At 32.0% G+C, this 12,746-nt stretch overlaps 2 protein-coding genes across 3 annotated transcripts; one reads left to right on the forward strand and one right to left on the reverse strand.

The window, feature by feature from the left end:
- Positions 1 to 155: 155 nt before the first annotated feature.
- Positions 156 to 1,444, forward strand: LOC145593603 (ribulose bisphosphate carboxylase small subunit, chloroplastic 3-like). Its single transcript, XM_081649879.1, has 2 exons — positions 156 to 540; positions 1,028 to 1,444. Exons 1-2 carry the CDS (start codon positions 226 to 228, stop codon positions 1,256 to 1,258), a joined length of 546 nt encoding a protein of 181 aa, XP_081506005.1. The 5' UTR covers positions 156 to 225; the 3' UTR covers positions 1,259 to 1,444.
- Positions 1,445 to 2,656: 1,212 nt separating this feature from the next.
- On the reverse strand, positions 2,657 to 12,428 carry LOC145595328 (EID1-like F-box protein 2). Of its 2 annotated transcripts, none has more exons than XM_081651719.1 (3): positions 12,293 to 12,428; positions 11,084 to 11,863; positions 2,657 to 3,025 (listed from the first exon to the last, which is right to left on the reverse strand). In XM_081651719.1, the coding sequence occupies exon 2, from the start codon at positions 11,846 to 11,848 to the stop codon at positions 11,102 to 11,104; it is 747 nt and encodes a 248-aa protein (XP_081507845.1). In that variant the 5' UTR covers positions 11,849 to 11,863; positions 12,293 to 12,428; the 3' UTR covers positions 2,657 to 3,025; positions 11,084 to 11,101. The 2 variants fall into 2 exon arrangements, with proteins under 2 accessions (XP_081507845.1, XP_081507846.1); XM_081651720.1 differs by lacking the exon at positions 2,657 to 3,025 and adding an exon at positions 4,168 to 4,235.
- Positions 12,429 to 12,746: the final 318 nt, after the last annotated feature.

The following is a 12,746-nucleotide window of genomic DNA, read 5'->3' on the forward strand; positions in this document are numbered from 1 at the left end:
TAAGAACCTTACCCACTCATGATTCAAATGGCCAAGAATATTCAAACAACTCATATCACATATTATCTTAAAAATTTTCAACTAGTGAACATAAATTTTTTTAAGGAATCTAACACAAATATTTTCACTAGTATAAATACTACTTGTGTAGTTGAACATAAGCATCACTCTAAGGAAAAAAAAAAAAAAGTTGAAAAAAAGGTTAGCAAAAAAGAAGGGGAAGAAATGGCTTCTAGCTTGATGTCCAATGCTGCCTCGGCTGTCGCCTCGGCTGGCAGTGTTCAGGCCAACATGGTGGCTCCATTCAATGGGTTGAAGTCTACTTCAGCTTTCCCTGTTAGCAGGAAGAACAACGTCGACATTACTTCCCTTGCTAGCAATGGTGGCAGAGTGCAATGTATGCAAGTATGGCCACCAGTTGGCAAGAAGAAGTTCGAGACTTTGTCTTACCTCCCACCACTTTCCCCGGAGTCATTGCTCGGTGAAATCCAATACCTTCTTAACAAGGGATGGGTTCCTTGCTTAGAGTTCGAGACTGAAGTAAGCTCCATTATACTTTGTCTTTTAAATTTACATTAGTTTTTAGGCACAGACGATGCCCTGAGTTACTGCATTAATTCCATGATTGAAATCATTATTTTTATTAATTTTAATATAATGACAAGTAATATGGTAATAGCAGTTTAGTGGCTAACATTATACTTTTACAACTTAAGGTCCTGAGATTAAATCTTGTACAATCATATTTTTAAGCACGTGAATGAAGAACTCGAATGATTGAGGAAAATGTCATGTTGGCACCTAAACTTCTTTAGGAACGCTTTTTATAAATCATATTTTTAAGCACGTGAATGAAAGACTTGATTGATTGAGGAAGATGTCATGTGGCACCTAAACTTCTTTAGGAACACTTTTTAATATATAGTATAGATAGATATAAAGATTAGAAATTCTCTCGTGTAGTTTTTCAGTCTTAGATCATAGTAATATTTACACTTAGATAACATATCTTTGTTATATTGTGTAGCACGGATTTGTGTACCGTGAGAACCACAGGTCACCAGGGTACTATGATGGACGCTACTGGACCATGTGGAAGCTACCTATGTTCGGGTGCACTGACCCAGCTCAAGTGGTGAATGAGCTCGAGGAGGCCAAGAAGGCTTACCCTAATGCCTTCATTAGGATCATCGGGTTTGACAGTTTCCGTCAAGTTCAATGCATCAGTTTCATTGCCTACAAGCCTCCAGGCTACTAATTACTAAAGATCATATGATCAAATAATACTTTGTTTGTGAAGCAGGCTTGTGTTTTTATTTAAGTTTAGTAGTTGTGTTTGTAATAACTTTTCCTAATTTTGATGGAATTATATGCAACTATGTATGTTTCATTTAGAGTGAAGTGATTGTTCTTGTGATTGAATGGAAATTTCCCTTGTTTTAAAGTGTGCTAGTTTATCAATTTTCACACTATTTAGCAATTGGAATACATGCAAATTATTTTACATGAATTAGTCAAACAAATTAATTTCTTACAAATTTGATCCCTTCAAATTAAACACACTCGCATACATTATAAAACAGCTTAATTGGATAAGACATACTCCATACTTCGAAATTGTACATTTGGAAACAATAGATTGAAAACAATCTTGTTACCATCTCTGAATATGTCTTTTGTTCGGCGTAGTTTGGCTTAGCGTCTAGTTACTTTAGACATCAATGGCTCTAAGAATAAAATGGAAGCCTTACTCAACAAAGAAAGGAAAAAGATCGTAACAAAAGAGTAATTGCAAGAGGTTGAGAAAAGAAGAGGGGAGGAAAAAAATTGGTATATTTGTTGTGCAATTATAAAGAAATTTAATACTATTAGTATTAGCCATTAATTGGTATAAAAGACTTGGCCTACGAAAAAAAGGGCATCTCAAAATTATAAAGTTGGGGAATTAATGAGCTCTTTGGGAAAGGTACTTCATTGCCCTTTTCCTTTCCTTTCTAAAGAGTTTTATCCATTAAAAAAACTAAGAAAAAAGATATGTAGCTGCATAAAATTAGAAGCTAAAAGTGAAAAGAATAGACTCGTGAACTTATTACACCGATTTACTCGTAAATTGTCGATAAATTTTAAACTTAATACAGAAGTACTAAAAAAGAAAGTATATTAAATGCTTATATAGTTATATGCAGCTCTTATAACATTACCCAAAAAACTAATAAGGAAAAAAAAAAAAGCATAGCTTAGATTTCTTGTCAAAGAAAAAAAAAAAAAAAAGTATAGCTTAGATTTAACTTCCAAATGAGATGCTCTTAACAAATTCGAAAGTGATGTAACAAATAAAAAAAAAACCGAATGAAAAAAGCAAGTGTTCCAATCAATTAGCCGAAAATGGAGAGAATAACCAAATGGTTAAATTAGCTTATTTAAGAGTGTTGTATAACCTGTTTGTATATAAGTACTCAGGGGGCATTCCTCCATAGAGCATATCTCTACACTCAAGAGTTCGAAGACTGCCGAGTATCACCATTAATCTCATGTTAGTCCCTCTTTGTGCTAAGCAGTTAGCACTTATAATGTTACTTGCACTGTGAGTATGTGATTGTTAGTTGTTTTGTTTCATTGTTTGCATTACTTCAAAAATGAATCGACACTAAGGAGCTGAACATGAAAATAAATTATTAAGAATGAGATTCATGCAGCTATGAATATGAAAATAACGGAACAAGAAATGATGCAGATGCATCTGAGATACATTATGAATTATACATTTACAAACAAATTTAATACACTATTCTCCCGAAGGACATTTTTTGTCAGCAAAATCAACCAGTGAAGATACCTTGAACGAGTTCCTTCCACGACTGTCAGCTTGTCCCCAGAGTTTTGAGTGATACACAGATCCCAGATGTTTAGAAATATTCTTCAGTTGGCTAATTTTAGACCCAGCATTAAAATGGAATCAAGCTTCTTCCAAGTCTCCAACAAATTTGAGAGTCGAGCAACGCAAATATTCACCACCATAGTTCATCTAGTTTGAAAAATAGGCAAGGCCACAGGCCCATCAGTCAGCATAAATACTGAAAACAGAGCTGAATACTTGGCTTCCAATACAATTAAAGCAAATTCCAAATGAGTCATTTTGCATTTAACAGCAAGTCTAGAGTTAAATAAAACAAAGGGCAAAACTCAAACCACAGGACTATGAGATGTAACATTTTCAGTCAGCATCCGAAACAATTGCTAACAATATAAAATAGTTGAAGAATAGCAAATCAACAGGAGATAAAAATTTAATAGTAGCAACTGATCGATTGAGACTTTGTAATAATGTATTATTTTTGACTGGACGAATTTCATTGCTCATCTCCTACAGACTTCATAGTCCCTAAATAGAAGTGAATTCAATATTCTGGAAAAAATAGAAACAAAATTCAATTTCTTTTGGCCAGAATACAAATAGAACAAGGCCTCAGGCTATAGGTTTATTGAGAGAGAGTATAAGAGAAAAAAAAAGGCCATTTCGAAAATAAAAGAATCCATGATAGGAAGAACTTGTTAGTCATATAACAAAGATGTATCCAAAGAGTTTCTGAACGTTTTCAAAATGAGAAAACATAAATTGATGTTCGCCCTAAATTCCTAACTACTAACAACATTCTATAAGAAGCCCAAACTTTCAATTACCAAGAAAAATAAATTCTCTTTCCTTTTTTCCCCACTATTTTTCTTAGTCTCCTTTCACCTCTTTGGCAATTAACACCCATTATCATTGTCACTCTCCCAGAGCACAAACACCTCTCTCTCTCTCTCTCTTAACACACATTATTGTTGTCCCTATCCCACAGCACAAACACCACCCAACAGGCCAGCACAACACAGGTTTTTGGGCACCACACTCTTCTGATTTAACACCTAAAAACTGAAATCCAATAATTAACTATTGCCTATCATCACCCTAACAAAACTCCTAAAGCCTCAACCCACCACTAAAGAGCTTGAAAAAAAGGTCTTCAGGGATGATATAATGGTGGATGCACATGAATATGGTGGGGGTTGATAATTGGCGGGGACAGTAGGAGGAGAGAATGCGGTAGTTGTTGTGTTCAATAAGAAGAGAGGATGATGTGGTATATTGGTGATCTGGTGGCCACCTCCTGCCTGGTGGATGAGTTGGAAAGAAAAAAGATTATGGAGTGAGGATTTATAAAATCCACATGATTGTCAGATAACAAGCTTACCTGCAATAGAAGACCATTCTTATCAGACCCCATACGTACAGTTGGGACCGTTTCTAATTCTATAAATATATGCAGACTGTTTAAATAAGAATGACTATAGTAGGGACTACTAACATCAATGCAAATGGGATATGCTAGATTTTCATTCAAAGCTATCAATAATCAAAGAGTAAGATAGTTTATGTGACTCCATAGCTTACCATACCAAGACCCTAATGACTACTAACTACCATACAATGTTTACATAAAAGCTAATAAGATTATCTCACAAGCAAAAAAAGGGTAGAAACATGGGTTAGAAAGTACAAATCACAACTAATGATAAGTTTAGATAATTCAAATAGTAAATAATTAGGTCAACTAAGTTTATGAGATAACTTGACAATCCACTTGGCTATGGATACTTCAGTATCAACAAAACAAGGGACTATCAGCACTCATATACATACATGCATAGCAAAGGAAAACCCTTGTCCAAATTAAATGTCCCCAATCAAAGTTAGGCACACTCATAACCAAGTCACTGCATCGTCAAGCTTAGAATTTTCCTTGACAGATTCTCAGACCCTTTCCCAAATCTGGTTTCAAAATTTTCAGGTGAAAAAATCACACATGTTTGCAACACAAAAGGTGAACACGCTTGAGGATGTCTTTCTCAAACTTAACACTGTGATAAAAAAAATTTATTTTTTTTCACATTAGTAGACAATTTAATTTCCAAATCAATTAACCTGACATTAATATTTAATTTGTATTTGGTGGATACTACATCTAACTAAAAATGGACAAAAGACACCTCAATGTCCAGTTTATACTCTCTAGTAAAATCACATGCCCAAACTCCCCCATCAATTTCTTCCTCTCTTACCAATAAGTGATCAATCTACCAAGAGATAACCATCAAAATTGTAGTAAAAATGGCCTCTAAATATCGGGACTTTTGCAGAAAATAATCCTCATTTGTACAAAGTTGGGATTTACAATACATGTTGCACCAAGTAACAAAATGGTTTCACTGATTCACCAAGGTGCCTATATGAAATCACTTTTAAATCATGAATTCATGTGTGACTTCTAAAACCCCTTTAATCACTAATTTTGTACAAAAGTCATGTACATCAACCCATTTTGTATGCTAACAATGATACACACCTTAAATCACATAATGAGGTCTCCTAAGATGCTTCATTATCTTTAAATTGGAAAATTAATTAATTACATAATCTATCATTGAATATGGAATATGGTCCGACATACTACCAAAGTTAAAATGGGAATATAGTTCCTAAACATATTGGCGTGCTATTTGAGGAAGTGATTAGAAAAGGTACATAGACCTATAAAGCTATAAAAGTTAAACTATAACACAACACTTTTTTCTTATCGATTATAAATTATTTCAATTAGTTTTGTCCATTTACCTAGTCTAATATTTTTCTTAAAGTGCGTGCTGAATGGTGTTTTGAACGTTAATATAACAAAAGAAATATTTGGAAAATAGTCCAAACACTCCAAAGTATTGATCATTAGAGAGAAAAATCTATACTTCCATTTAGTTTAGTTGACAAGTTTGAACTTTTGTCACTATTCACAAATTTTACTTTAACTAGCCTTTTGTGATACATTTTTTTTCTATGCCAATGCAAACTTTGACTAATGATAATTTTAATCAATATATATATTAAAACTCATGGCAAGACATGATGGTTTGCCATGTGTCAACAATTTTGCCATTTGGCATATGATGTGTCGTCGCCAAATCATACCATAGCATTAATTATTGAAAAACTCTATGCATTAACTTTCATGTATTAATGTTAAGTTTAATTGATAAACTCTTCATATGCATGACAATTTCCCTTGGACCGTAACTCCTTTTAATTACATAATAATAAAGTTAGTAAGAAATTTAACATTACTCCATTTTTATTTTGTGCGTTAACTCATAAAATTGTACAGTAATCATAGAGTAAAATATTTTTGTGCATTAGGGAGTAGTATATATTTTGACATCAAATTTATAAAGATTTGATTTATCATATTTTTATGATTTTAATGTAAAAAAATTATTCTTATAATCAAATAAACCTCATACAAGCAACAAGCTACTTAAGCTATTATATTAAATAGTTTTTGGTTTGTCAAACCATTATGACACGTGGCGAGATTAGCGACACATGGCAGGATTACAATCCTTGCCATTGAGTTTTAATATATATATTGATAAATAAATAAAACCACCACTTCAACTCTTAATGACAAACAAGCCAAATATATATATTTGATTAAAGTAATAAATTTATAATGATCAGGGGCATCACCCGGGCCAATAACTAGTTTTTAAAAACTATAAACTATAAAAAGTGATATGTGTAGACTATATATTAAGATTACTTTAACAAGTACCCACATGACTATTTAATCTTATGTAGATTGTAGAAAGCACCAACGGTTAAAATAGAGCATGTAAATAGTACAAAAGTCAATATTAAACGGGTTGATAACCCGCAACGGGTTACCTTGTAACCTTTAACCCACTTACTTTATTAAATCATACAAGACATTATATAGTTTAGTACTTAATAAACTAATTAATATTCATATTTGATTTTACAAAATTAATATATATATATATATATATATATATATATATATATATATATATATATATATATATATATATATATATATATATATAAGAATTGAAGGTGGGTGGTAAGCCAAGACTGTAGAAGACTTTAGAGTGAAAGAGTAGTAAAATTTGTCCGCCCAACCAAAAAATTTACCCTCTAAAAGTTTTAACTAAAATATTTATACTACCAAACTATGTAGTTAGGAGGGTTAGTAAGATTGGCATAAAAAAATTCAATTATAAACATAATATGAAACGAAGGTAGGAATAATATGAAATGGAGGTAGTAATAAACAATTTAAGCTATGAAAACTTTGTGCTCGATTTATACAGGCTCGCAAAAAAAATTTGCTTATGTTCGCTTAGAAGCTTACCTATATTTGATTTTAGGGTAGGAATAAGACTTGCCTAATAAAAACCAATTTTAGAAATAGCTACCTTTTAAAACTTAATGAAAAAAACTAACATGAAAAACCCAAATAGTTTAGGTATCCAAAACATCCATTTATAGGCCCCACTTTTTTGGTTTGATCTTTTATGTCTAAATACTAAAAGCAAAAACACATTATGCCCTTAATACCCTAAGTTAAAAGTTAAACTTTCATTCCCCAATTTATAAATCCTATATCCCATATTCCAAACTTCACGAAACCAAATCACTCAAATTTATGAGCCCTAAGGCTATGTTTCTCATTTTCCATTGTTTGATTAGCAAAGGGATGGAAAATAACTTTTTCCCAAAGGTGGAAAATAGTTCTCCAAAGAATAGAAAATGTTTTCCTTCTAAAGGAAGATATGCCACATTTTCCTACATGCTCCTTACATCCCGCACCTCTCCTCTCGTCCATCTTCTCCCTTCCACTCCTATTTCCCTTCCTATATAATTATCTCGTAAGGAAACAAACAAAGGAAAACTATTTATACAATTGTGTTTTGCCTTAGAATTATTTTCCATGGAAAATCATTTTACCAATAAGTCATTTTCCATTTTAGAAAAAAAAAAAAAAAAAATGAGCCTTATTCCCCATATTAATAAAACCTAATTCTATTATAGCTTCATACCATAATTCGATCCCTTAATTCCCATAATTATAAACCCTCAATTGCAACATTTAATCCTAAGTTGGTTTTAAAACACTAAACTCATAAATAGGCTTTAAAACCCTATAAATTGATTCAAGAACCCTAAAGGTATAGATCTATCCAAGAACCCTAATTGCCAAAATTAAATCCCTAATCCTCCAAATTCAAAAAATCAATTTTCTAAATATATTTATTCGAAAGCCTAGGATTAATGAACCAAAGATTGTAATAGTAAGTCATTGAAATTTAAAGTCTTTTTATTTAAAATTTGCTTTGAATTATCGTGACCAAGGATATAGCATGAATAAATTAAACATAAATTATAAAAAGGGGGGCCTACAAATGAAAATTTAAACGGAAATAGGTAGCGCTAACCAAATTTTTGGGGTTCTTAGAGTAGTAGTTTCAAAATTTTTAAAAAAATATTAAAAGAAAATAATTCCAAAAATGGTATTATAATATATAATACTACCTCGTTTCATATTATTTGCAACTTTGGGGTATTATTAGTGAGATTTAAAAATATTTCAAAGCTGCAAATAATATGAAACACATGTAGTAGATAGTTTCTAACAAAAATTTTTACTTCTTATGTTCTTTTAAAAATCCTTATTTGCTCTCACATCATCATGTAGTCTCCTAAAATATTGTACACTACCTTCATGTTACAATAATAGAAGAACAGAGGAAGTAGCAAATACCACTAACATATTTAGAATACATATTGTTCATAGCACATCCTAACATTAAGGTTAGAAAATCAATAAAATCTATTTTTACTTTTTTATACATCCCCGAAAATCCAAAATTGTATCATGTTATTTTACTTTAGGGGATATAGTACTACTAAGCAAACTTGTTAATATAATTGACAATTTTCAAAAAAAATTTAAAATATTTATATTAAGAGCACGTATATTTAGATACATGCTCTTTAAAATTCCACCCTGCTTGTATATATATAGGCTTGCTTATCAAAAGCTAGTTTAATTTTGATCTAGATCAAGTTGAGCTCGAATTTAAACTCGCATGAGCTAAGCTAAAAGAAGCAAATTGAAAGCTTGATTAAGCTTGAGATCACATGAATTTCTTATTAAGATTGGCTCCTACAAGCTCGCTCAACTAGTCAACATCTTTAACCTTAGTGCTTTTAATCCATAGAACCCATCTTTCAAAATAATGATAAAATGATTAAAGGGAAAGTTGATGCCTTGATGGACTAATACTCCCCAATCTACATATTACTGAAGTAGACGTGAATGGGGGATTCCTCTTATCCCAAACGAACAGGCCAAATCTACAATCGAAAAACATAAAATCATTACTCCCTTCGTCCACATTAAATTTTACACTTTTCCTTTTCATTAGTCTAAATTTAGTTTTTACACTTCCTTAATTATTTTAACACGTCTCTTTTTTCACCACTAAAATGTTAGGACTCACTCTCTCACACATGTACTTCAAAAGCACCTTACTATTTTCTATCACATCTACTTTTTAAATAAAATAATACCCAATTACCTTCTTTTACATCAACTTTTCCAATAGAATAACGGTAGAAAACAAGTTATCACGTAAAACTATGTGTCATGATAATTGTAAACATAGATCTAGGACGAAAGGAGTAGTCTTTAACAAAGTCTAGTAACATTGAAATATTTTTTTAACATAAAAACTTAACTAAAATTACTAAAATCTTACGTACAAGATTCTATGGGTTCTTTCTTATTTTGTGTTATTTGATCATTCATAATTTCAACTATTCATTTTTACGGTTTTTTTTATTCATTTTAATATTTATTGTTCTTATTCTTGTACAACCAATTTTGGTTCTTCTAGTATTAAATTATTGTAAAAATATAATATTCAATCAAAATTACTACAACATGAATTAGAATGGTTGTCCATATAATATATTCGCCCTAATAATTTAGGCAATGTTTAGTTTATCTTTTTTTTTTTTTTCTTTTTTCTAATATGATCTTCACTTATTTTTTTCTACACTTATTTTATTGCCCAATTTGACTAAGATTCCCGAATAGGGTAACTTTTCGAACTTCTGCTAATGCGTTCCACTTATTGAATTGAACAGGGTTCTATGGTCTATGGACGGCCCGTGACCATAGAATTGAACAGGCGTCCTTGGGGTAATCTGTAACAAGGTAGCCGTACTGGAAGGTGCGGCTAGATCACCTTCCAAATCCACGGTCAGGTACTTATAACTTCTTGGGTAATTTTGACCTTATATGTACGCTAATCCATAAGGAAAAATTATCAAATGGGGTCTTATTAAATTTGCATTTCTTTTAAAATATTTTGTATGCAAATTTCATTATTTTTTTTACATTACAGAATTAAAGATATGGCAACGAAAAAATTGCACATTTATTGATAAAGTAGATCTTAACCTTTTTTAAAATCTAAATTAAGTACTCATAATAAAGTGCTTAAATAAGGTGAACTAAATATAGCCTTACTTGTACTACTGACATGTGCATTTCACAGTTTCTATTCTTTCTAATGGTCTAATTTATTGAAACAAACAAAGGAGATCAAGTTATAAGAACTACCCAAAATGTGTTATAAGAATGGATGCATATATAGGCATAAGTCAAACAAGCAACTAGTTCAACAGGTACTTTCCAAGAAACAACACCAAAATGGTACACCAAAACAAAGTCAAAAGGAGCCCATTCATGCCTTGTTCTGCATCTTGAATTTTTTTTTTTTAATGTGAATAAGACCAAACAATTTACGTTCATTTCACAATAATAAGTTGAATTAAAAGAACAAAACCATATGTGTTAGTAATTTCAGATGAGTCATCCACAAGCTTATAAAAATCTGAAATTCAACAGAAGGTCCTAACATGGGAAATATACTGTTATGGGATTCAACACACTCTGCCTATCCCAAGTAATTGTCCACCTTTCTCTTATGATCAACTATATTCTATATTTCTATAACCCTCTTTGGTCAATAATAGAATACTAATTCAACCAATTTTCTCTTTCCCACCATACTAGCATAAGTTGGGTTAAACCCTAATCAATAATAACACTCCTTAATATTAATAGAAAGCTATGGGCATTATTATATTTAAGACAGGGGAGATCAAAATTTTAAAAAGTACCTGAATTTTATTTGACAATCACTCCAATTCAGATGCGTCCTCAGATTCAGATAAAGGTAAAAGAGTGCAGACCCCTAGCATGTGACCATTAAGACAAACATAATACTCAATTGCATCTTCATAAGCACCCAACCTGCAACTGGCACTCTGTGGTATCATTTTCGCTTCTTGCATACTCCACAATTTTGCTTTACAATAAGGGCATGCTTCTGTTGGGTGTAGTTGTGCTTTTCTCTTGATAAGCAACTTGCGAACTTTGGACATAGAAAAGGACTTAAACATACCCCGAAAAAATCCAATATCCCCATCTTCCCCTTGGTCAAGATGTTCACAGGGATCAGAGACATATAACACATCCGATCTGCACTGTGGCAAAAGAAAACTCTTTCCTGATGTTCGAGAGAACCGGGTTCTGTATACAAAATGACCAGGTATATGAATGTTATTGAACAAGCCACCTTTGCTACAACCTGAACAATAGATAAGCAATTTCCCAAGCGCCCTCCAGCTCCCATCAACACTATGACTACCACTAGAATGCAGATCGATCATCATCTTAGGCGCTCTTGTCTTACAAAACTCTTTCCACAACACTCTCTTTGCAAAATCATCAAACCATTTACAAGCACAAGAGAACGCTGCAATCAATTTAGGGTTCCAATTTAACTGCTGGAAAACAAGGAGGATCACATCTTCTGTTATATGCCCTTTCGTACAAGCACAGCTTGCTGAATGCATACACCGATACTGCTTCGACAAAGGCATTTCTTCCGAACCAACCTGCAACATAGGAACAACACAAATTTGGAATCATTAAACAGCACCCAATAAATCTAACGAAGGCAATAAACAGACCCGTCCCTGAGCCAGAACACGAGGGTCAACCACCCTGGGTTCAGTGAATAAAGGTCCATTTTCATAGTTCAGTCCTAACATTAAAGGTATATAATCAAATACCTAAGACAAATTTAAAAATCGAATTTGACTCAATTATCAAATTAGGCACCAAACATCGCACAGAAAAATTCTACTACGAGTAAACAAAATTGCTTGCTAAGATTTTTCATAACTGAGTAATCATAATCAACAATTCAATATTCTGCCTTAGAAGAATCCTAAATTGATTATACTGACAATTTAAATCGACGATTTTGTAAAATTAAACCCTAGATTGTAAAATTGAAATTCGATGAGAAAAAAAATTCATACCTCAAAAGTTGTTTCAATGAAGGAGAAGAAGCTCAGAAGTCGCTTCAATGGAGAATTCAGAGTACGCTTCAATGGTGGTGGTGGGGGGTGGAATGCAACGTGAAAGTGAAAAAGGGGAAAAATGCCAACAATGGAGGAAAATAAACGCAAAAGTAGTCCGTCTATATTAATAAAATCAAACGGTGAGTTTCATTTGGCCATTAGCTTTTTTTTTTTTTAGTTCACCTTAATTTTGCTTATTTAATTTAATTAAAACTAGCATTTTGGCCCGTTCAACAAACGGGTTGAAGTTCATTTTATTTTTCTTGAAATGTGTTACTGTACTTATTTGTGTTGTATGTGTAGGTGATTTTTTATAATAATTTGCTTAATTTTCTTACTTATAATTTGCAAGTTAGGAATACATAAAGATTTTAACATTAAATAATTTGTTATTTTAATTTTTACATTAAAA

This window comes from Chenopodium album, chromosome 19 (genome assembly GCF_948465745.1).
Source record: "Chenopodium album chromosome 19, dcCheAlbu1.1, whole genome shotgun sequence".
In the NCBI taxonomy this organism is placed as follows: domain Eukaryota; kingdom Viridiplantae; phylum Streptophyta; class Magnoliopsida; order Caryophyllales; family Amaranthaceae; genus Chenopodium; species Chenopodium album.

Coding starts and splice junctions, on each gene's coding strand:
- LOC145593603 (XM_081649879.1), top strand. CDS start 226: ATGGCTTCTAGCTTGATGTCCAATGCTGCCTCGGCTGTCGCCTCGGCT. Junction 541..1,027: donor GCTTAGAGTTCGAGACTGAA/GTAAGCTCCATT, acceptor TATATTGTGTAG/CACGGATTTGTGTACCGTGA.
- LOC145595328 (XM_081651719.1), bottom strand. CDS start 11,848: ATGCCTTTGTCGAAGCAGTATCGGTGTATGCATTCAGCAAGCTGTGCT.